The following is a 24,207-nucleotide window of genomic DNA, read 5'->3' on the forward strand; positions in this document are numbered from 1 at the left end:
TATATTTGGAGGGAAGAGAACAGCGAAGGTGCTAGATGGTCAATGGGAGGGGGGCTAGTGGCGGCATCCCAAACCAATGTGTCATTATAGTTGAAGTACGTAGTGTATACTACTCCTACTGTTGGTTACAACGTCTAGTTGTCTCAACAAATTTTAAAACAAAATGAAGAAGAAAAAAATTCAGATGCCCTCCACTGTGTGGTATTTTTTGATTGGTCTGTAAATATCACACCCCAATACTCTGTAAATTGATTTGTTAATAGCGCGTGCTACATAGATCTGCATATTGGCTCTTATATGATGATGCCCTGAGCAAACCTTCCTTTATACCATTTTTATGTATGTATCCATCTTAAACCCTGCAGTGAGGTAAGCTACCTTTGACCAATACCCTGTTGAAACGCAAACGAAAGACAAAGAAAAAGGTGAACCCCTTAAAAAGACGAGATAAAAAAAGAGACAAAACAAAAGAGAGAGAGAGAGAGAGAGAGAGACAGAGCCTGGAGATACAACGCTCTCTTCCCCAGCCCCAAGCACCGAACGAAGCACCTAACGAAGCACCAAACAACTCAACATGAAAAAAGAAAAAGAAGGAAAAAAAAAGACATAAGTTGCATGTCCACTCTGGTCCTCAATCGCAGTTAGATGTCACAAACATACCCCCACCTCTAGTCCTCACTATCCTCTTAAATGATCCCATCGGCCATTTCCTGGCTGCTGGCCATAAAACTGCATACCTTCGATGCCAGCTCCCGCAGCCGGGCTAGCCCCTCTGCTAGCTGGACCTCCGTATGCTCGGGAAATTGTCCGTGGACTCATCATACCCATGCGTGGACTCCGAGGTACGCTAGACTGTCGAGTCTCCCGCCGCCCGTTCTTGAGCTGTCGTAGCTCCTCACGAGCACGATCTAATTCTATCTCTCGCTCTTTGATTTGAAACTTGAGCTCTGTAATCTGCTCAAGATACAACTTGGTAGTATTTCGCTCCTGGATTTCATGGATTTGAGCAAAGTTCTCGGAAGCCTTTTTACCTAGGTCCTCGTTCTGGCTTCTCAGCTGGTTGTTTTCTGATTTCAATCCAGAAGCCGTATCGGCTGCGTCTTGATACAAGCTTCGAATATAGTCTGCGTCCTTGTGGGCGTTTTCTAGGCGCTTCTCAAGGACAGCAACCTTAGCCTGTGCTTCGTGTAAGAGGCTTTCGGATTTCGCCAAAGGTGTATCCTTTGGATCAGAGGTATTGGGGTCTTCTGTAAGCCGTGCCACAGTAGCCTCCAACTCTAGAATCCTCTTCTTTGCTTTTTCGGCTTCTCTCTCGGACTGATTTGCCGCAGACTGCATGGCAGTTTCAATTTTACGCTTCTCAGCCTCGAATCGAGAACGATCTTGCAGTGCAGCACGCTGTGACTCGTACATCTTGTGCGCCGTTCTCTCGTAATCTTTAAGCCGCTTTTCAAGACCTGAAATGACTGCTTGATATTCTGCCTCGTGATCGATTGTTTCTATGCGACGTTCATACTCGGCAAACTTGATGATGTTAGATAAATATCTAAAGGAGGACATGATAGCAGCCATACCTTTTCTGCCAAGATTTGCAAGACTGCTTGGGGAACATTAACCAGTACCTCTGGGCGAGAGGTATCCTCTTTTGGTGTGGCGCTTTCTAATAAAGCTTTTACTTCGTCAGATAAAGGAGGCATGCCCGTTCCAATTGAAGAAACCATTTGCCCAATAGAGAGTACTCGTGGTCTCTTGTTGTCAAAGTCATCAAAGTCATTCTAATAAGCCGCACAAGTTAGTAATTCATAACTATACACTGTGCCATTCCTCAACTGCTGGGTGCCGCCTTACATGTTTGCGTTTTCGACCAGTTTCCCGTTCTTGCTGTGAGACTGTTGGTGGCATCTGTGACTGTGACTGAGAATGTACATAAACGTCAAGGATGGCCTCTGGGACAGGTATTGGATCCCACATCGGCGTATCTTGATCGCTTGCTAGGAATTCTATGAACAGAGAAGCAATCTCATGTGGTTCTTGGTAGCCGTGGTTAGGACTCTCCACCAGATTCCAAGCGCGTACGATCGCTGAGACTAAGACGCTTTTTCGCTCTATTGGAGGCAAATCATCTGGTATGTGGAGATCGAGATGCTCAATTGAATGAGTTGTAACCAGGACCAAGACAAGCTGTCGTCTATTGGTACTAGGGCTTCTCGATAGCCCTTGTGCGACAGAAGAGTGCCTAAAAGAGTGGTCGTATCCGATCACGACATCAAAATCTCGAGTATCAATGTCTTCAGTTGGCAGCGCTAGGACGAGTCTAGAACTTGAGCCACCAGACGAGAGATCTGATCTGCCAATGGCTTCACAACTGAATTGCATCTTGAGGGACTCAGCCAAGTGAGAAAGGAGCCGAAGGAGTTCTGGTGAGCGAGCGACGATTAGAATGTTGGAATGATCCTCAATTCCACCCAAGAGTTCAAATATGAAGTTGAACTTTGGGTTAGCATCGCAGCAATATTTAGCTTGCTGTCCTGGAGGTAGCATTTCAAGGTCGCTTCCCACAATGTTCTCAGGGTAATCACACACGTTCAACAAGTTATTGAATAGCTCGTTGATACGATTAACTAGCGATGGATCCGGCTCTGAGTAGTCTTCACCGCTGAAACACCTGTTAAACTCCAAGAAAGGGACCCTGTACTCAACTATTATGTTGTTATACCTCTGGCGAAGGCTTGCTTGGAATGGGAGTGTCACTGTATAGTGTTGAAGCGTAGCTGGCGAAGGCTGTGCTGCAGGAGGAGATGCCGATGATTCGGTAGGGCTGTGTTCGCTATGAACCTGCTCAGAATGTATCGGATCTGAGGAAGGCTCCTGCATGAGAGGTTCACTGGGATGAGTGAAAGATAGCAGAGGGATGTCTTTGTAAGCCGGTTCCGGTTGGCGACTTATGTCCGCAAGGGAGACTGTAGTTTGCTCTGCTTCTATGGGTTCTGCCTGTACAGATTCGGCGATAGACTGCGGTTGCCCCGACCCAGATCCGCCAAAGACTGGGCTAAATATATCGGCCAATTCTTCGGCAACGGATCTTCGGGGAATTGGGGGCCGTGATCTAGATGCTATAACAGGAGTACTGTCCTTATCGTGTGCTGTCCCCTCGGCTGCTGCTTCTACATTCTCAGAAGGCGCCTTTTCTTTAATAGGAAGCGGTCCCACACCAAGGGGTAGTTCAGACGAGTGCACAGGTAGCTCAGCATGAGTGTTCCTTGTGCCTTCCTTGACTGGCGTAACATGCTCTTCTAACGCTCCCGTTGAAGGCTGATTAGGTTGCGTCTGATGCGATTCTGGTTGATCGACATTGTATGATGCAGTAGTAGCCCCGACGTCAAACTCATCTAGGCGAAAAATTGCAGAGAGCTCTGCATCTAATCTGCGCTGTATCCTTTCGGAAGCTTGCTCGGGAGTTTCGTTCTCCATCTTGCGGACTTTGAAAGAATTTAGGGGGGTGAGTGGCTTAATCTGTGGAATTGCAACCGCTGCTAGGCGGCTGATTTCTGGTACTAATAGTGGCGGCGGAGACTTGGCAGTCTTTGATTGGCAAGCTGAAGTCGAGACAAGGCTTTGATCCCCCGCGTTGATGGGCTGATGGGGTGTGATTTGGGATTGGGGCAGACTTCTCAAAGACTCGCCTTCTGTAAGAGGCTGAGACGGTATTTCAAAGTTGCGAGAAACTATTTGAGCAGCTTGAGATGCCCTTGGGTCTGACGCAGATGGAGTGCTAGAGCTGATGGTAGATACAATCTCTGCGACAGGATGAGCAGGTGATTCGAAGATTCGGCTAGTTAAAGAGTTCTCTAGGTGCTCCAAGGCAAGTGAGATTGGTGGTTGGGTAAGAAACCTTGGGCTTGCGTCTGATTGTGTGAAGACAAGTACAGATGACCCCGATGATATTACGGCTTGCGATGCGCACGCGGCAGGTGTGCCGTGTGATAGAGATGGAGATAGAGCAGGGCTGTTTGCTTCTGGGATGTCTCCTGGTCGGTCAGGCTGATGAGAAGGGATGTCTGAGCCAACAGTATCATGAAGCGTTTGAATGAAATTCTCAGATGCTTTCCTCTCAGTTGCCTTACCAGACAGCTGGGATGTCGTCGTCGAAGGATCTTCAAGGGAATCTGGAATGACACGAGAACTTGACTCGGGTGAACAGTCTCGAGGCTGAGATTCGATTAACCTAGGAGATAACTGTAGCAATTCCCTTGGAATATGGATTTGAGTCCAGGATGGATTTGTACCTTCCTGGGAGCCCGGAACGGTTCTTTGATTGTTTGGTACAATGGAGACACGACTATCCTCGCTCTCAAGTTCGGCAAGCGACTGTGAGGATTTGCTACTCGATTGCGAGCCAAGAACACTCAGATAATCAGCCCGGTTGATATTTGAGTTCTTGGGAATCTCCACTACCAGAGCGGAAGTAGCTCGTGTGCGATATCCTGAGATGTCTGCGTCAGGTAGGTCTGGAAATTCGGAGGGGGTAGAGATTGAAGGCGAAGAGACAAGAGACGGTCCGGGCTCGTCGCACAAAGATCCGCAGGTGTCGCTTCTAATAACTTTATGAGGGCGGGTAGAAGATGAGTCGGAAGAAGATGAAGCTACAGAGGGTGAGCGTTGGCGCTTCTGCTGTGATGCGTTGACCTTCACTGGGCGACGCCGGTGAGCAGGTCGCGGCGGTTGGCTCGCGTCACTCTCTTGATCTAACGTGGATTCCTGTTGTACTTTCTGTCCCTGGTGGTTTGGCAGCTGCACTGGTAACTGCTGGCCTTGCCGTTCCTTCAGGCCTGACTCAGGCTCTGAGTCTGATCCTGGTTCTGGCTGAAGCTGCTGTTCAAGCTGCTGGTCAATGAGCTGTTGTTCCTGGCGGTCCTTTTGAAGACGCTGAGCTTTGACCCGTTCCCATTCCTGTAGGGCCAAAGCTGTGACTTCAGAGCTCTGTATATACAGGTTAGCGAAACGTCCGTATTGCGCGCGCAGGCTTATAAGTGTGTGAGTATCATGTTAGACAAACCCAGGTAGGATCATATACTTGTCCGGTGACGGCGTTATCGTCCCATTCGACAAAATATTGAACACGGCCTCTCACGGTCTTTTCATCAAGGATACGCCTGATGGTGTACCAGCCTAGGTCCTGGTCAGCGGGCGGTTTGCGATTCTTGGACTTCTTTGCGGCTCCTCTGCGTGACCTCGGCATTGGCTTGAATGAGATGAGTTAATGCGCAGAGTGAGTTGCCTTTGAAGCTGAGGAGGGCGAGCCAGCTTTCCGGCACAGAAGCTGCTGCTGGTGTTGCTGCTAGCCAGACGGCCCGCGCCAAAAAGCCTGGCGAGACAGCGCTCGACGCTGTAGGGAGGATGTAAGTCGAGCGCACGGCGACGATTGGAGAGACGAGGCTGAGGTGCGCCAGCGGCCCACCAGCGACGAACGATTTGAGAAGGTCTGACAAGGGAGATGCAACAGGAGTCTCTAGCCAGGGAGCGGACTGGCTAATCACGTGGAGGCGCCAGCCTCTAAATTCCAGCGAGTCGAAAGGCGCTGGTTGGCGGGGCGAGGCGCTGAGGAAACGCGCTGACGATGATAATCTCTTCACCGAGGCGGCGGACGTGAAGATGTTAAGAAAGCGGTGATGCGGGGGATTCAAAAGAGATGGACTATTAAAATGAAGATGGAAGTGATGAAATAAAAAAGAAGGAGAAAAAAGTGTTGCAAGAGAAAGGGTCAGGCCTTGATGGTTGGTGGATGAGAGAAGGCGTGGGCCAGGCGAAGACGAAAAGTTGAATGTTGGAAGAAGAAAGAATCTCGTTTGGACGTCGCCAACGCCTTTTCACAACCGTTTGGGCTCTCCCTAACGTGTTCAAATAGAGTGCCAATGCAAACGCATTTTTTCTACCCTGTTGAGGAAAAAAAAAGAGTAGAAGGGTGCGTGCGTGTGCACAATGCTGAACTGGCAATTAAAAGAAAGTCATTTTCTCGTCACCTTTGTCCAGCTCTTTGTACATACAGCTGTTCATCCACTTTTCCCTGCAGTACTTAGTATGCTTGGCTACTAAGCCTAAGCCGCCGTTATTGATTCAGTGCCTGCTCACTGCATGGAACGAGCAGCGCTGTTATGCAAAGACCCTTACCTTGTAGTGCTGGTCCTGAGGTATATCAAAGCGCAGAAATGACATTCGTCTGATGGTAGTGACAAGCAACTGGAAACCACGGGCCTCTTCACGCTTTGTGCGTATGGAGCACCGGACCCTTGAAGCTGTGTACCTGGAAGGAAACATGAGGGCGGTATTTGGTCACATGCACTCGCAGCCATGCCTCTTTTCATTTCTTGTGATGATTTTATATGTTATCGTCTGGGTAGGACAAGAATCCCACACCGAAGAAATGGCACATTTCTCATCATTTAGATATCTGCACAGCAGGTGTTCAGCACAGAATAGGATGTGGCAGTAGATTAGCTTAGGTCTCAGGTACCTTAGTACATATACCGACTACAGGTACCCATCTTAGTGCCTTGGTACCTGAAGAAATATTTCCCAATTCTGCCACCTATCGATCCTCGCCGGAAAGCAGTTACGATGTAACCAAAAACAAAGAAAAAATTAAGAATGGAATCAGTAACCGTTTTTAGAACGGCTGCTGACCCGCGGTGGCGTCTTCGATCCATCTTGGCTGCATAGAAGCTGCACGTCTTGCCGCCTCCGGAAATTAATAAGGGCAGTATTAGGAACATCTTGCACTGTACGAATCCCAAAACTTAAGGGACCGCAATTGATGCTTTACCGCTATTGCTGTGCTCCCCTAAAAATCCCAGCCACTCTGACAGAATCCAAACGCGCTAGGAGCACACGCTCGCTCTCACCTTGTTTCCAACGTCTCACACGCCAACAGGTCATCTGTCCACCGTCTTTATCCCGCCTATGAATAGCTGAATAAAGGCAATCAAGTACATGCCGGAAGCTTGAGATGTGTTGTGCCCGCCGCTTATAAGATGGCTTCCAATTTCTCCATAGAGCCGGTAATGCGGTTTGTAGGCGATAGCCAACCTGTTAAGCGGCCCAAGGTAAGTACATGTACTTGGGAGAAGCTGTGTCGTGCCGAAAGCTGGTATCTGGCATATTGAATTCTAGACAGAGAAAATAGAAGGCTTTGAAAAAGTCTATAGCTCACAGTCTGTCTAAACAGGAGTTTGCGTGCTTCTCTTATGATGAGAATCATGAATATCGCCCTGACGATTCATCCATAAAATACTATTATCCCCCTCAGCTTGGCGCGGATTTGTCTCTTGGATTCGATACTTTTGTGAAGCATGACGATTCCAAAGCTGAACATCTCGACAGCTTGCTGAAAGCCATCGTTTCACATGAGCAAGAAACTGGAAGCAAGATAGATGCGAATATAGTCACATGGAGAGGCATGATGACCAAGGTACTTACTATATCACTTGCATCATTTGATCTTTGGCCCATTCCCATCCCAACTTAGTAACAGAAATTGGAACTTCGGTATTTGGAACTCACAATCACCTGTTATAGATATTGGCTGCGCCGTTTGAACGATTTGACGGGTAGCAATCCATCTATTTCAGACTCATCATAAAATATCCATCTGACATATAGTAGTTTTGAAATGAATGCCACTTTGTATCAGGTATGTTCATTCATAACACACTTACTAGCCTTTTAGCTGTATCTTTAACCATGACATACTGTATAGGGCACAATGTGCGTGGCGTGAAACCAAGTTACTTATTGGCTAGCTGCTGACTCTGGTATAGCTTTATTGAAGAAAATCATGAGCATAAGATGCTCTCAAGGCAAAACGAAGACCGTGGGAAGCCTAGAAGGGGACCACCTCTTGATGTGATGCAGTTTTGGGGTGAGCATCAGTTTCATCTTCTCCTGCAATCACTTACCAGCTAACTCATACAAAGGATATAAATTCGAGACACTATCTACACTTCCATCTACATGGGCTGAGACATCAAGAGATTTTATTGAAAGCCGTGAGAGCCAAGTTGTCAATAACAAAGAACAGTACTGTTCCATCGTCCGAACAGGTATCGGCAAGGCTATCCTCTGTCTAGGAGGCGAAGTCGACGCAAGTAAGTCTCCTATAAATATCTCCCCATCATGAGTATATAGATGAGTACTGAAGCTAAATTGCAATGCCAATCACCAGTATGGGACTCCAAGCCCCAAGAAAAAGGAAGCCCCATCAACTGGGTCGAGCTCAAAACTACGGCCGAGATCCGCCACGGCGGCGACATAGAAAACTTCCACCGGAAGCTCATGAAGTATTGGATCCAGTCCTTCCTGTTAGGCGTCCCAAAGATCATCGTCGGCTTCCGCACACGTGACGGCATCCTCGTAGATATAAAGGAGATTGAGACGCACAATATCCCGCAGACGGTAAATGCGCGACCGAACCCAGCCTGGAATGCGGATATTTGCGTCAACTTTGCAGCTGCTTTCTTAGAGTGTAGGCGACTTTCTTTTTCTTTTTCTTTTTTCTTCCCATCTATACTTACCAAGTTTATAAACAGGGCTCATGCAGACGGTCAACGATGAAGGCGTCTGGAGAATATCCCGACGAGCCAATTCGCCCATTATTGAAGTATATAAAGCAGAAGAAACAGGCCATGGCAATATCCTGACAGATGAGTTTAAAAACTGGAGGATCAAATTTGGGCTTAATTCAACGGAGTCATGAACCCGTGGCGAAATAAAATAATGAGTGGGATGGCCATAATCGGAAGCGGGCAAGCTTGTTCTAAAAAGAAGACAATCACATAATATTGCACCATCTTACTGCTGTATACCATACAAGGCCGGTATACCTCTCAAGTGTCTTCATGCCATGACAATTATGTATACAGCGTATATGCACTCATCTGTGTAAAAGAAAAAGAGATCAACTGCAACCATCCTACCGAACGCCTATTCCTCCAACCGCAGTAGAGAAACAAAAAAAAGGAAGAAAAATATTAATGAAACAAGAAGGATAATTGGAAAGGAAGAGAAGATTAAGAAGTAAAAAGAAAAAAGAAAAGAAGAAGAAGAAGAAAAGGAGAAAAAAAAAACCAATCAGAAGAAAAAAAGCAATGGTCCACTTCCAAATGCGTGTCTCACTGCCTTTTTAAGTTCTCCAATATCAAGGCCCAAGCCTGGTAAAACATTCGTAGATCCTAAACGCCGCTCCACGCCAGTGATAGCTCATCATCCTACGGCTAGTATCGGTATGCAAGCTCAGTATATCGCATATGAAATCGTACAAGTCGTTCTTGCTGGCTCTAAGATTTTTTTGCCACGACAACCATAACGATGTCACTCCGTCCATTAAATTCGTTTCAAATCGCATCATCCATAAGATAAATATTATGTCATTGGCTTTTGGCTCCGGATCAGATAGCTGGCCATCGGATGCGCAAACCATCTGCCCAACGATTGTAAAGGACGTCTGATAGCTGCTTGCAATGTTCCATCCCCAACTGTGTCTCTCGTCCGAGATACTTTTCTTCGATTGCTGCTTTATCTTGCTCTCTGAGAGACTCTTTTGATACCGGCGACTCAAGCTGGCGTCGGCGATGAGTTCGGAGGTGAGGGCTCAAAACTAACTTGGCGGGGCTCGCTGATGGAGTAGAGTTCTTAACAATCACCGTGCCTTGAGAAGTGCCGTCATTCGGCATCTTTTGCACAGACTGGTGAATTATTGCCGCGTTCAGTTTGTTATCTTGGCTCATGGCGGCGACAAGGCTGTTCATGAGCTGATATGTTCCCTCAGGATCAACGGCGTCCAATGCCGCAAATGCATCAGATAGCTTAGCTAGCGCTTCGCGTTTCTGCACCGTTGATGCTTGCGCATGAAGCTCTGCAAGCGTAGGTTCTACTGCCTTAGAGTGTAGCCTCCGCCCTAAAAGAGCTTCCTTACTCTGTGGCTCGGCCGATGGGATCACGGGTGGAAGAATATTCTCATCGACAAACACATCGTCGTTAGGAGACGTACTCCTGCTACTACGCATACCGGCTGAGCCATCTGACGGAATCCCTCGGAAAAGGCGCATAGTCGATCCAGAATTTCCAAAAGAGGTATCAGGCTGGAGAGGCCTCTTTGGAGCTACTATTGAGCTTCGGGGTGAGCCATTAGCGTATGCTGAGGGAACTTGCACGATAGAGGGAGTGCGCCGGACTGTCGATTTCCGGATAGTGCTTGTGGCTGGAGACGAAGAACCAGGCGAATCTTCGCTGATATCCAACTTGCGAGACCCTTCCTCAGCTGCTGAAAATAAAGAAGACTGTTTACGTTGCTTAACAATTGGCTGCTTCGGTAATGCCACCGATTTCACGGTATCAAATACCCATGCTTCATCATCGTTGTCCTTGGTTGAAATATTCCGCAGTGTCTCTTGGTAATAAATCGGATGCTTCTGGCGATTCTGGTTTGCATCCCACATCTGTCTCTGCATTATAAGCTCTTGAAGAGCCTCAATTTTGCCGGCCGAGCGAATGAACCTGTGCCGTAGTAGCTCCTTGGCGTTGGGTCGTCGATTGCATTCTTTAGTGAGACACTGAGCAACGAAGTCTTTGAATTCTTTGCTAAAATGGCCGTCTAGTCGCGGCGGTTGATTTTTGGGAATTTGGAAAAGAACCTTCATAGGGTGGATGTGACACAGAGGAGGTTCTCCATTGGCCATCTCCATTGCGGTAATGCCCAAAGACCAGATATCCGCCTTGAAACTGTATCCATCTTGCTGGATCACTTCGGGGGCCATCCAAAACGGAGTGCCAACAAATGTATTCCGCTGAGATTTGATGTTTGTGAGTTGAGCGGCAACACCGAAGTCGGCCAACTTCACCTTGCCAGCATCTGAAAGCAGCACATTTGCCGCCTTGATATCGCGATGGATTTTGCCTTCCGAATGCAGATATTGGATTCCATAAAGAAGTTCGCGGCAAATGATGGCGATATGAGCCTCAGTAAAATTTCCAGGTTTCAACTACAGAAGAGCGACTGATTAGGGATACGACACAGACGGGGAAATTAGCTGAAAATATGGGTTATGCTCACCAAGTCAAGACAGGATCCGCCACCTAAATATTCCATGATAATCCATAGCTTATGTCCTCGAAGGAACGAGCCCTTATATTGGGTTACATAGGAGCTAGCGCAAGTGCTGAGGACAGCGATTTCGGCTTGAATGTCTTGGATATCATCGTCGCTAGATTCAAGATCAATCTGCGCAGATGAAGAGGTTAGTCGAAAGAGCTCTGTTCGACCTTAGTCCGCCGAATAGAGGCAAGTCTTACATGTTTGATAGCCACAGTCTCTCCGGTGACCTTGTCGATTCCCTTGTATACCACGCCGAAACTTCCACCTGGAGCCCCTGAGTTAGCGATGCGATCCACGACAGCGCATGAACTGCGGATCACCGATGAGACTCACGGCCTAGTTCCTCTAGTACCTGATAGCGGTCCGCAAGGCCCTCGTCATCCGCCATTTTTGGCGAGCCCCAAGCGATATTATCTTCCTTTTTATTTTTAATTTGGCCCTTTTCTAGAAGCCAACGCGAACCGTCAGGGGCAGATCCTGGGAATCGATATTCGCTTCTGGCAATTCGAGCAAACGGGTGGGACTTGCCGTAGACCTGGAGCCGGCAAAAGCCAAGGGCGATCGGATCAAGAAGTGTCAACGGTCGAAGCCCTAAGTTCAATACACAGGCCGCAGCGCTCTAAGTACCTCGCCGGCCAAGTACTGTTGGTAGTTTGATGAGTGAACGAATGAGTGGTCGGTTGTCCGGGGCAGTGGAGCCACGTTCAGCTAGGGGTAGCTTTTGTTTACAATGCTCCGCTTTGGGATAGCTTTCTTTGACGGTTCCGCCCAGAGTCAGTCTCAGCTGGATCAGAAACTGCCAGGAGGTACCTGCTGGGTACTAAGTTAGGCTCGACCCAGCGGTCTGGCGGTGCAATTTTAGGTTGTTGCCGTGGTTTGCGATTGATTTGATGATGCGGCACGTGCAGCGCAAACAAGCAAGCAAATGCCCTGCACAGCTGAGATGCCGCGGAGACGAGGATCAACAATACCTACAGTACATGTATGCAGCTGCTGCTGTGCTCGTCGGCGCGCCAATGCACGAAAGCAGTGCATCAATCCTTTCAGCTTCTGCAGCAGCAGCGAGCTTGTGCAAGCCGACGGAGCAGTGCCCGCCGGTACATACAGGTACCTCCCTCTGTAACCCGCGCTGTCGCAAATGTCATTGGATCGTCATAACGGAGCTGCCCGGCGCCTAGCACTATGTGGTACGTAATTCTTACACCGTATGTTGCAGCGGCCAACTGCAGCGCGCAGAGCAGCCCGGCGGCCGCTGTGGCAGGGCGGCATAGAGGCTCTGCGCTACGCTGCAGCGCTGCAGCCGTCGCCATGGAACCGCGATCCCCAGCCACCCGCCGGGCCAGATCTAGCTCGCCATTGGCGCCTGGTTTTCAGTTGATCCATTAGCGCCATGCACCGTGCGATGGCGCTAACACGAGGGGCCGCCCTCCCTTCCGCCAGCCACAGCCAGCGTTGTCACGGCAACGCCCTCTGCCCCTCTGTTGTCCCAGCGGCCCTTGCAAGGCGTCGCCGGCAGCTTTTCGTCGGCCAGTCCCTAGTTCCCAGCCACCGGGGAAACGCTGAGAAGCGGACCTCCAGCTGCGTCCATGCCTTGCTGCAATCTCGCTTGATGCAGCAGCCCAATCCAGCGTCCGCGATACGCTGCAACACAACACAGCCTTGTTTCCGCCAGACGGCCTCGGTGAGCTGCTCGTTCTCGTACTAGCCTGCCCTGCCTGTGCACAGAGGTACTCAGGGCCTGTACTTGCCTGTACTTGGATGCTCCCTCGCTGAGCGACCGCAGCATTCCAAGCTACCTATCGGCCGAGCTCACCCCCGTTTGACATCAACACGAGCCTAGGCTACCATGCTTCTTGATACCGCCGCTGTATCGCAGATTTTGAACATGCGCCGTCTGTAAACTTCGGGGTTTTCTTTTCTTTCCAAAGCTTTTACCAGCGACGCCGGTCGATATCGCGTCATCGGGCTGCGTTCGAGGGCCAGCCTGATTCCATTTGGCGAGGCGGCGAGGATCCGAACGCGTCGATTCATCAGCTGCCCACACCTGTCGCCCGACACTTTGCTCTGTCAGACAAGGGATAAACAACGACGGGGATAATTCTTCCCTTGCCCTTGCCCTGCCTTTTCTTCCTTCCTCTTCCTCTTCTCTCACTTGGCTGCTCTCCCACGTCTTCAGAGCTGGTCAATTAGGCGACACGGACGCGGCACAAACGTCGACACAATGGCGTTATCACCGCCGCCGCTGCCCTCGCGATTTCCGTGCTGGTGCCGGGCGATCTATTCTTGGGGAGGAGAGGTTTGTGAATTGGCAGTATGGAACTAACATGCGCTCAATTGCTAATATTCATGTGCAGTCGAAACGCGATCTGGGATTTATCGAAGGCGACTTGATCGAATGTCTGAATGCTGGAGACGGCTCGTGGTGGGTTGGCAGGCTGTTTCGAGATCGGAGGACTGTTGGTTCCTTTCCATCCAATTTTGTCGAAGTACTGCCAGAGGATTTCCGGCCAACAAAAACACCGAGCCCAGTGCCGCCTAATATAGCAGCGTCTGGATCCAAGAGTGTGCCGCAGAAGTCGAGAACTTTCCGGAAACCGTTTGAAGCCTATGCAAAAGCACCGCATTATACAACGGCGAAACAGCCAGAAACATTCCGAGAAACACCGAGATCGCGGCTGCAAGATAAACCGTCACGGGAAGCGACTGTAACGTCGCGATCGAGAGGAAACTCGACGCCGAATCCAAGCACTGCGCTTGTCCTTGCCAGGAGTGCCCACGAAGATATTGCTCGCGCGCCTTCTCCCGCGCCTTTTGCAGCCAGCAGCTACGGATCAAGAGCTCCATCACCGGCGCCGTCTATTGGCCGCCCACCAAGTCGTGTAGAGAATATACCGCGAGAGGATTCTCCACCACCTCCAGCACCGCCTCCTCATAGGCACGTTGCGCGGGCAGATTCAACTGACGCAACACAAAATTATCAGTCCATATCAAGAGCCGGCTCTACGGTTTCGTATAACCCGCGTGATATCTCGAGACCAAGCTCTACCATTTCCTATAACCCAGCAGATATAGCGAGACAAGGCTCGACAGTTTCCTATAATCCAGCGGATATAACGAGGCACGGCTCTACTGTCTCGTATAATGCAGAGGACATAATACCAAGACACGGCTCTGCTGTGTCGTATGAGCATTATAAGTCAAATCATCGTCCTTCCAATGGCTCCTACACCGATCTTCATAGTATGTCAAGGCAAGCGTCGTATACTTCATACGAAGATGGTTATGGCAACGGGAGAGACGGATATCACACACCTAGGGGCGGCGGCTCTCATCGGCCATCAATGGAGGGGAGCCATATGACACCCTCACCGTTACGTGAAGCCATGGATGGAGTAATGCAGCAGCTGGATCGATTGGAGGGCTTAGGAGGAACCCGAGAAACGCAATCGCCTGAGAGGTCGTTCGATCCTTGGTCTCCCGAATCTTTTGATATGGTATCCCCACCACCGCCACAGCAAAGACAAAAGTCACGGCAGAGGGCTAGGCCTCTGACGTCAGTAGGCGTCTTGAGTCCCGACGAAGGCTATGAGACTTGGAGCGGAGGATCTTCACAAAATACTTCGCAGCAAGACGGAAATCGTGAAAAATTTTACGACCCGTCCCAGCTGAGCAATTATGTGGAAAGGATGGAGAAGCAGATTTCAAGAATGCACCAGCATAGCATCAGTATGCCAGAGAACTTGGATGGAGATAAACCGCCGCCCCCACCTCCAAAAGGCCAGCCTTACCCACGACCCAAATCGTCTGCTGGATCAACGGTCGGAGAGTTGGTTTCCTTTGACAAGAAAACGCGTGGGCGAAGATCGGTGTACGATATGATACCGGGCATCGAGCGCACCAACACAACCAAAACAAATCAGACTAACGCTTCGACCGGCAACCAAAGCAACAGTAGCTCTTCGACACAGAGCAGCGGTAGGACGCTGTGGAGTGGTGTTTCTGCTGGCGGGTTTAGTTCTACGAGCGCGGGAAGCTTAGCTCGGACGGCTCACCGTGCTCAAAGTGCACTTAGTATGCGTAACGATGACGGTGACCGGCCAGACTCGCCATTTACAGGCGTGACTTATCACAGCAGTCATGCCAGCAATTTTGCCGGGCCTGGAAACAGCATCGCCCGACCGATATCTCAGGTAGGTTTTCACGAAGAGCTCACCCCTGGATTAGGTGGTCTCGTTGCGCCGAAGTCGCCGAAAAGAAATATCTTCAAGAAAATCTTCGAATCAGCCAAGACAGGCGTTGCTAGCAATCGGGGTAGTATCGCCGCTGGCCACATGCCCATCGTCAGATCGTCGCCCTTTTCTCGCTTGCAGCAGCCACATAATGTGTCGCCAGGAGCAAGCATGGCCTCGCTAAGCGGCGCCCGATCTAGGCGCGATGCCGCCAGAGAAATGGGCCTTGGCGCCGGCGTCGACTGGGTCCAAGTCCGGCGCGATGTTAACCGATCTAATTCCATCAGTAAGATCGAACGGACTGAGCGAATGGAGCGCTGCCAGATGCAAGACCACCCCACCCTCAATCCCATCGACGAGCTCTACGAGGGCATCGAAGGCGATGAAGGAGCAGATGGCATGCCAGTTCATAAACCGGAGAACTACCACATGATCAATCTTTCTCAGGTAGACAAGAACTCGCGTTATGTGAAAGAGCCGCCCCCGGGAACCACAGTGGCAACGCTCGCTCAGACTTATATCTGCAGACCGTACAGGAGCGACCTACAACGGCTCCGAGCAATATTCACCTGGGTTGCAGAGAAGATATGCTGGGAAGAGGATTTTGAGGGCGATGCCGATACCCAGCGAACTATCCAGGCAAGGAGAGGCTGTGCAGAAGAATATGCCATGCTCGTCATGGAAATGTGCTCTGCGGTTGGACTGCACTGTGAAGTCGTGAGGGGGTACCTGAAAGCTCCCGGCGATGTACCGGATCTCAATGTGATGCCGAGATCGAATCACTGGTGGAACGCTGTCATTGTCGACGATGAATGGCGCATGATCGATGCTTGCTTAGCAAGCTCCTCCAATCCCAAGCGCGCTCTTTATTCAAGCCTGAGTGGCCCGTCGGCAGACTTCTGGTGGTTCCTTACACGACCAACAGAGATCTGCTGGACGCATGTGCCGGAGCACCACGACCAGCAACATATTGTGCCCCCAGTGGCCTATGACACGCTATTAAATCTGCCATGCGCATGCCCGGCCTATTTCAAAAATGGAATTGAACTGGTGGACTTCAACACCAGCCTGACAAGGATAGAAGACCTCGAGATGGTTCACATCATGTTTAACGTCCCGAGCGATGTTGAAATCGCAGCCGAGGTTGAAGCACGGGCTTTCTCGAAGGATAACGATGGCGATCTGTTTGAGAGTGGCGATATTGTCAAGAAGAAGGCATTGGCTCAGGCTGAGTGGTTCAACGGTGTGAAACGCTATACGGTAAAGGCGCTACTGCCCGGTGATGAAGGCCAAGGCGTATTGAAGGTTTATGCTGGCAAAAGAGGTTTGATGCAGAGTATCAAAGACATTCCTCATCCTCTGGCCTTTACTCTCCCCATCATCCACACTGGCGAGAATCCGCCATATGAATTTGTCACACGACATCCGACTCCCCACGCACAAAGACACGACATCTATGTTGTCCAGCCTCAATGTCAGCAATTGGCTCTGAATAATACCTTTGTCTTTGCCATCAGACAGCATCCCAGCTCCATTTCAAGTAGCGCACAATCAGCTCTCACGCCGGCATCAAATCCTGGATCAACAAGCCCTGTGCCTTTTGCTCGACCATCATCTGCGATGAGCGTCAACGCTTCTAGTGCGAGCGGTAGCTCCGCTAGCGGCACTGTTGCGGGAAAGAAGCCGGCTAAGCTGGCAATCCAGACACCAGGAGGCAAGATTCTTCGGCTCATGAGGAAAGAAGACCGCAAAGGGATCAGCGTTGGATCGAGGACCCCAGACGAGGAGATTAGCGACGGCGGTACCTGGGAGACAATCATCAAGTGCTCCGAGAAGGGCCTGTGGAGAGGCCTGGTTCTTGCAGACCGCACCGCCCGATGGTGCGTATTTGCTGAATGGACATGTGTTGGTTAAGAAGTTGAGTACGACGTACGACTTATTGATACCTTGGGCCATTGGGCCTTCCGCACGAAGCAAAGAACGAAAAAAGAGTGGTAATTTTGGGTGGTATATGGTTGCATATGCATGTCACGGCGTTTGGCTTCGAGCTGTTCATTTGTTTTATTTTGATTTTTTTTTTCTTCTTCTGGTTTTTGTGTTATGACTACCAGAGAATTGGGTCCGTTGTCATGCGTCAAAAGAAATTATGTTGTTTACGCTGCAATGTATGTCATGTAACTAAGTCTTTTTGAAGATGCGGCGAAGGAAGAAATGGCCGTAAGCTCAAACTACCTATACTTATGAAATATTTGAATCTTGTTTTAATACAACCATTACTATGTCTTGCACCTCGATCCTAGCGTATACCTAGCAGTGACGACTAATATGGAATGTATGTATAATGATGACAGGACTTTAGAACTACTAGTAGTTATTCTGCCTAACTTGATACAAGGCAACAAAAAGACTGGCCTCTCCCCTTTTTGCCTCCTTCCAGATGCCAGATCTAGCGGTATCCGGCATGGCGTAGCACTCGGGGCGTCTAAAGACATCCGGATCTGCGCAGTACCTGTACAAAGTAGCAAATTGGCGGGCCGCTGAGCTGAGCCAGCCATGTGATAGGGCGGCCGTTTTTTTTTGTTGGCGCGGCGCGGCGGATTCACACAGTGGACGTGTTCCCGCAACCGTACTTGGACTTTGGACTTTGCAACGTTCAGCCTTCCAGAATTTCGGAGAGTCAGAGGAGGTGGAAGTCCCAATTTCTTTTCTCGCTCGTGTCCCTTTTTGTTATACGCCTCTTCTTGTCACCGCGACGCGAACCATTCGAAGACGAACGCAGATATCCAGTGCACAGAGGGACCAGGGCCTTTTCTAAGCGTTTCGAGCCGACGACATCACGCGCGCTCAACTTGGGTCCCGCACGACGCCTCGACAGAGCCTCTGAAGAGAACAACCCCCCCGTTCGTAAGTGACCGATGAACTCGATCAGGAGGACAGCATGAAACTTGGTTTGCGCCGGGCTTCACTCTCCTACCAGCAAGACCAGCGGCCGATGCTGAAGGTGCGATGTCGTTCCGAGGGACGCTGCCTGCGGGACAGGCCTTTCTAGGCCACGATGAACAGCAGCAGCAGCAGCAGCAGCAGCAGCAACATCACCACCTCAATCAGCATCAGCAGCAGCAGCAGCAGATGTACGGCCACCCGGCTGGGGGGTATCATTTCGCACCGCAAATGCAACAGCAGATGCCGCAACCGCAGAACCAGCAGCAGCAGCACCCGGCGACGTTCCAACACCATGGCCAGCAGTCCTTGTATACCAGCGGCATGGGCCACGAGCAGCAGTTCTATCACCACCAGAACCCGCAGCCGCAGTCTCAGCATGCCATGTACATGCAGCCGCAGCAGTTCCAACAGTCGGCGCATCAGCATCAGGAGGCAATGTCACCATACAACGTTGGCTTCAACGGGTACCCCGAATACAATACTTCAGCGCAAGTCGGAGGTCACCAGAGCCATCATTTACAGCAGGCAGCAAACCAATATCTGCCACAGAGTAATGTATGGCAACACCACCAGCAGCAGCCACAACAGCAACAGCCTCAGCGGCAGCAGATGACACCACAGCCGATGCAGCACCAGCCTCTTCCCAGCCAACATCTTCCACACCAACCTCTCCCTCACCAGGCTTTGCAGCAGCAGCAGCAGCAGCATTCGATGCAGCAGCCTCTCCAACAAGTCCATCGACAACAGCAACACCATCAGCCGTCTCCTATATACCATTCGCAGTCGCCCGCGCCGTCTCTTCCACCACAGCCATCGCCTATTCGAACTTCCGCACCGCCACCTCCACGACCGCAAGCTACTCCCCAGCCGCCACAATACCATTCACCTGTGCCTCAGCTGTCGCCCCAGAGAGAGCAACAGCGACAGCAGCAAGGAGAGCAGCAGCAGCAATATCGACAGCCTACTCCGCAGCAACAGCCTCAGCAGCAACCTCAGCAGCCGTCGCATACTCCCGCGCCTCAGCGGCAGACTCCTGTACCCCAGCAGCAACCTCCTACACCTCAATTGCAGCCTCCTATACCTCCTCAGTCACAGCCTCCCGCCCTTCAGCCGACCCAGAGCGTTGAGCCTCAGCAGGATATACCTCCCGATCCTCCGCAGCCCCCTCAGTTTGTTCATCCCTCAGAGCTCCAGCAGGAACCGGTACACTATGTCAATTTGCAAGATATTCAACGACAGCCGTCGATTACCTCTTTGCCTATATCAACGGCGGCTTTATCGAATATACCAGTCGCCAGTCATGAAAAGCCCAGAGAGTCTACTGTTAAGCTACCGCATCCTAGTGCAGCTATAATCAAGCAAGAGAAGCAGGAAGATGGCTCTATTCCGACTCGCGTACTTCAACAGGCCCCTGATGTTCGCATCAAACCCAGTCCACACTCTTCAATGACAAACTCACCGTCCCTTTCCATGAGATCTCCCAGCATTACCAAGAAGTCGCCCGCTATAACACCTAAACCTCGACCTCTCAACACGACACCCTTAATGATAGCCATTGCCGAAGAGTGCATTGAAAAAGCGCGAAACGCCTCGCACGATGTAGCCATGGCGCTATGTCCGAACCAAGTGAGCGAGTACCAGGAGTTAATAGCAACGGCGCTATCATGTCTAGAGTCTGCTTTGCAAGGCAATAACCAGCTTGCGCCGCGAGAGGAGGCACGTGTACGATTACGATATGCTGCGCTCTTACAGGAGGAGACGGAGAATTTAATGGAGGCTGAGACGGCTTTGGCAAAGGGAATTACGCTTTGCGACAAGGTAAGTGAAGACGGTGTAGACTTGACTTTTGATTGGTTTCTTCTGGCCTGTTTAACTGACGTGATATGACTGATCAGCACCGTCTGTTTGATTTAAAGTACTGCATGCAATATCTCATGTTGAAAGTCTTGTACCAGAGGAATCATAAAGCGGCATTAAAAGCGGTAGACGGCCACATTTCTAATTGCGAAGTGTAAGTGAAACTTGCAGTCTGCTTCCTTGTTGAATGGAAACCAAGTCTGACAGGACATGCAGGTTTAAACATGTACAGTGGTATTATGCCTTCCGGTTATTAAAAGCTTCCTTTTATCTTGGTGTTGGAATTACGGACGCTGGTGCCCTCGACAACATACGATCTATTCAGAATGTCGCCAACACTAGAGGCGATACTGCGCTCTCTGTTCTCGCCTCATTAATAGAAGGGTTCACTCTTCTCAAGACGGCCAAGGACGGTAATATGGAGAAGATACAATCCTGCATCGCGCAGGTCGCCAAATACCAATTTGACCCGTCGGTGCAGATTACGCAGCTCACCATGTTGACTCTGCTACTAGAAGTTGCTGCAAGCCTACATCATCAAAACCCGGACCACACGGCTCAGAAACTGCGGGAGCTGCAGACGTGCCTAGATGACTGCGAAGACTGGCATAATGTCAAGTCTGATTTTTTGGTGCCGATCAAAAAGGAGCTGTCTGCAGCCAAGACTGTTAGCGGTGATACGCAAGCGATCCTCCGCTTAGGCGAAGGTGAGGGTGAGATGGATTATTTGGTCATGACATTTATGACTAAAATGGAGCTGAGGTCGCTCGTGTAAGTGGATTACAACATGCCCCTTTATTCCTAGTGAAAGAATTCTTCTAACATGTATCCAGATTCACCATCAGCGGTTTGGTTAACTTTCATAAGCCTTCATCACAGGGGCGCAGATCAACAGAGTTCTGGAAAGAAGGCCTGAAGATTCTAGAAACATGTAATTCTAATTGCTTAGACCCTTCCCCCCTCTCTCTCTCTGGACACATTTCACTAACTCTGTCTCTCTCTCTCTCTCTCTCTAGGGGACTCTTCGACGGCTGGCATTCCATACGGTGCCCCTGTTCCTCTAAACGTGGCGATCAAGCAGCGGGCATGGCGGATAGAGGCTCAAGCTTACTTGAATGTTCTCTTGGGATTGGTGGCTGCGAGTCACTGCCAATGGTCAACCGTCAAACAGATGGTTCAAAACCTTCAGTCTTTTGTCTCGCCTTCAACGCAGCCTACTGTGAAATTGCTCGCTATCTATCTAAAGGGTGTATACTTCCAAGGCATTGGCCAACTCCAACAAGCTCTCAACATCTTCTTAGACAACCGATTTGCAGTACAGCAACAGGGAAGCACTGGAACAAAGGCGGGACATCAAGAGATTGCCCTCCTCGCCGGATTGAACAGGCTCTGGATCATGCAGCATCCTTCTTGTCGAAACGATCAGACAACGCAAGATCTGATCGAGCAGCTCCAGCCTCACTGTAATAACCACACCAACATTGATCTCCGAACCGCATGGCACAACGTCATGGCCGCCATAGTCACCGATCCTCCTCAGCAACTCAACCAGCAGAAGCAGCACATACACGCCGCCATGGCAGGCTCCAAGGTCACTAGTAATGTACTAGGAGCCGCCGTCACGCTGTGTATCATGCGCAGCCGCTTCTTCGAAAATGTCATTGGCGAGCAGGCTCTGAAGAGCGCCCGAGCAGCAGCCAAGCAGGCGCAGAGGAGCGGCAACGTCCTGTGGCAGAGCGTCGCTGATGGCATGCTGGCGCAGTCGTACGAGGTACAGGGGCAGAGAGATGAAGCTAAACAAGAGTGGGACAAAGCAACAGAGGAAGCTAGAGACGCGTTTTCTCGAAGCCTATGATTTTCTTTGTGAAAAGGCTCTGTGCATTAAAAGCAGGGGGCAGATATGGTATGATTTTGCGATATGACAGGAGTGAATAATGTTTTGTAAAGGAGGAGTTGACGGGCATATTCTGGTGCTGCCATTTGTGTTTTTTTTTCTTTTGTTTGACAACTGGTTTCACTTAAACTTGATCTTTGACCAGGAGGAGGAGCATTAGTTGTTGGATGATTATACAGTGAAGGGATCCTGTTATATACGAAACAACAAAAAAATCTTTTGTACGATACCTGGACGTAGAACGTGGTCATTATTATACTTTTTCGGAGGAAAGGAATCATATCAGGACGCTTATATAGATACAAGAAGAAGAAAAAAACAAAAAGAGTCCTTGAGGGAGTAGTCTTCAAAATGCTTCCCTCCACCTTTCAAATCCCAGACTATTAGAAGTTGGATGGTATTGTGTCTAAAATGGCTTTTTTTTTTCTTTCGCCCCTCCTCTTACCTAACTGAAATCAATGTCCGCATTGTCCAAACCAGATATTACATAACTTTGAATGCTAGAATGCAGAAAAACAAAACAAGACCGTGATTTGCCTCACCGGCGACCAAAGCCTGGTGGAGGCTGGAAACCTGGAGGTGGCATAAATCCAGGCGGCGCTGGTGGAGTCCCTGTCGCTCCTGGAGGAGGCAAGGGAAAGCCGGGAGGCGGGACTGCTGGGAAACCTTGCGGCGGAGCAACTCCCGAAGGAGGACCGCCAGACGGAGGCCGGAAGCCAGATGGATGGAAATCTGCAGGGTTCGTATATCCGCCCTGGATCTGAGGTGGTCGTGCGGGTAGACCTGAAGGAGCTGGTGGGAGGGGAGCTGAGCCTCGCCCAGCTCCAGGGAAGCCGTTTGGAGGAGGGTGGCCGGCGCCGGGGTTGTTGTAAGGAGATGGTCCGCGTGGAGGAGGAGCAAAGCCGCTGGGCATGCCAGCATGTGTAGGTGTTCCCATCATGGGCGGTGGTGCTCCAGCAGGAACGCCTCCCATGGCGCTTGAATCAAAGCCTGCTGGCGCGGGTGGAGGGACTGCAGAAGCCGGAGGAGGAGCGGCGGCGTTGGAGCCCATCAGGAAGGCTTGAGGAAGCGGCTGGGCTTCGGGGAGGATATTTCTTGACTTGGCTTGCGCAGCCAATGCTCGCTCAGCCTGGTCACCGTGCCTGTCTCCCTTGCCGTCCTTCTTGAAAGCGTATTGCACAGAAACCTCCTTGCTGAGGATGTACTGTCCGTGCAGGTTGGCGATGGCAGCATCACTGCTCTCGAAGTCGCCGTAGCTGACAAACCCGAATCCCTTGCTCGCGCCGCTATCCTCTCTGGCCACCTTGGGGATGCTCAGCAGCGGTCCAAAGCGGCTAAACGTATCGTATAGGATCTTCTCGTCGACCATGGGATCCAGGTTTCCGATGAACAGCTCGGCACCAACCTCGGCGGACCGCTGCTTGTCGGCGCTGGCCTTGTTCACGCGGAGGGACTTGCCGTAGAGCTTGATGCCGTTCATGACGTTGGCAGCGTACTCGGCGTCGGCGGGGGTGCGGAACTCGACGAAGCCGAAGCCCTGGTGGGTTTGGGTGACGCGATCGCGAGGCATGTGGATGTTGTGGATGGGGCCCATCTGGAGCATGATTTCGTAGACCATGGCGGAGGTTGCGCGCTCGTCGATGTTGCCGATGTAGACGGTGGCCTCTTTGTCTTGCTCCCTGGGAAAGAAGAAGGGTTAGAACGTGTTGGGGAAGTTTATGGCGTTAAAAGAGGGATAAAGAAAAGAAAAGAGAAAGAGAAAGCAGCTGGAAGACTTTGGGAGCTGCTCAGAGGAAAAACCTACCAATGTCTATTGACAGCCATCTTGACGGTTTGCAGGCCGCAGCCTTGCGAGTGTCAGTAAAAGAAGAGAAGTTCTAATTTCGGACACAGGAATTGAGTCGTCGTATAGCGTTGGAAAATGAGACTGGACGTAGGAGATGGTTTCAATGGCGTTCGTCGCGTGTGATGCTCTGGAGGATGGGATGGAGCTCGGAAATCTCGACCACTGAAGCGTTTAGCTTGTGCTGTATCGCTGCTGCATGGGCCGGCGCTTCTTATCAAATTAGCCAGAGTTGAGCCGCGGCTGATTGGCGGGCGCTTTCCCGCAAGCAGTAGTGACCGCATTGCATGGCCGG

At 50.5% G+C, this 24,207-nt stretch overlaps 6 protein-coding genes across 8 annotated transcripts; 3 read left to right on the forward strand and 3 right to left on the reverse strand.

Annotated features, from left to right (window-relative positions):
• Positions 1-186: 186 nt before the first annotated feature.
• Positions 187-5,943, reverse strand: TrAFT101_008826 (uncharacterized protein). Its single transcript, XM_024901826.2, has 4 exons — positions 5,057-5,943; positions 1,849-4,980; positions 1,575-1,775; positions 187-1,524 (listed from the first exon to the last, which is right to left on the reverse strand). The coding sequence occupies exons 1-4, from the start codon at positions 5,237-5,239 to the stop codon at positions 679-681; spliced, it is 4,362 nt and encodes a 1,453-aa protein (XP_024761752.1). The 5' UTR covers positions 5,240-5,943; the 3' UTR covers positions 187-678.
• Positions 5,944-6,866: 923 nt separating this feature from the next.
• RAI1 (decapping endonuclease targeting mRNA) lies at positions 6,867-8,963 on the forward strand. Of its 3 annotated transcripts, XM_066128439.1 has the most exons (9): positions 6,867-7,100; positions 7,223-7,465; positions 7,573-7,604; positions 7,660-7,687; positions 7,754-7,761; positions 7,815-7,915; positions 7,971-8,141; positions 8,219-8,518; positions 8,583-8,963. In XM_066128439.1, the coding sequence occupies exons 1-9, from the start codon at positions 7,029-7,031 to the stop codon at positions 8,747-8,749; spliced, it is 1,122 nt and encodes a 373-aa protein (XP_065984557.1). In that variant the 5' UTR covers positions 6,867-7,028; the 3' UTR covers positions 8,750-8,963. The 3 variants fall into 3 exon arrangements, with proteins under 3 accessions (XP_065984557.1, XP_065984559.1, XP_065984558.1); XM_066128440.1 differs by having other exon boundaries at positions 7,573-7,687; XM_066128441.1 differs by having other exon boundaries at positions 8,219-8,963.
• Positions 8,964-9,167: 204 nt separating this feature from the next.
• TrAFT101_008828 (uncharacterized protein) lies at positions 9,168-11,915 on the reverse strand. The gene is made up of 4 exons (XM_024899758.2): positions 11,480-11,915; positions 11,344-11,411; positions 11,105-11,272; positions 9,168-11,033 (listed from the first exon to the last, which is right to left on the reverse strand). Exons 1-4 carry the CDS (start codon positions 11,532-11,534, stop codon positions 9,441-9,443), a joined length of 1,884 nt encoding a protein of 627 aa, XP_024761750.2. The 5' UTR covers positions 11,535-11,915; the 3' UTR covers positions 9,168-9,440.
• An 829-nt stretch (positions 11,916-12,744) lies between these two features.
• Positions 12,745-17,668, forward strand: TrAFT101_008829 (uncharacterized protein). Its single transcript, XM_066128442.1, has 2 exons — positions 12,745-13,442; positions 13,501-17,668. Exons 1-2 carry the CDS (start codon positions 13,368-13,370, stop codon positions 17,287-17,289), a joined length of 3,864 nt encoding a protein of 1,287 aa, XP_065984560.1. The 5' UTR covers positions 12,745-13,367; the 3' UTR covers positions 17,290-17,668.
• A 346-nt stretch (positions 17,669-18,014) lies between these two features.
• On the forward strand, positions 18,015-22,499 carry TrAFT101_008830 (uncharacterized protein). The gene is made up of 5 exons (XM_066128443.1): positions 18,015-20,136; positions 20,214-20,329; positions 20,392-20,946; positions 21,009-21,106; positions 21,192-22,499. The coding sequence occupies exons 1-5, from the start codon at positions 18,382-18,384 to the stop codon at positions 22,028-22,030; spliced, it is 3,363 nt and encodes a 1,120-aa protein (XP_065984561.1). The 5' UTR covers positions 18,015-18,381; the 3' UTR covers positions 22,031-22,499.
• Positions 22,299-24,085, reverse strand: TrAFT101_008831 (uncharacterized protein). The gene is made up of 2 exons (XM_024906525.2): positions 23,874-24,085; positions 22,299-23,748 (listed from the first exon to the last, which is right to left on the reverse strand). The coding sequence occupies exons 1-2, from the start codon at positions 23,891-23,893 to the stop codon at positions 22,608-22,610; spliced, it is 1,161 nt and encodes a 386-aa protein (XP_024761747.1). The 5' UTR covers positions 23,894-24,085; the 3' UTR covers positions 22,299-22,607.
• Positions 24,086-24,207: the final 122 nt, after the last annotated feature.

The sequence above is a fragment of the Trichoderma asperellum genome, chromosome 5, assembly GCF_020647865.1.
Source record: "Trichoderma asperellum chromosome 5, complete sequence".
Taxonomy (NCBI): Eukaryota; Fungi; Ascomycota; class Sordariomycetes; order Hypocreales; family Hypocreaceae; genus Trichoderma; species Trichoderma asperellum.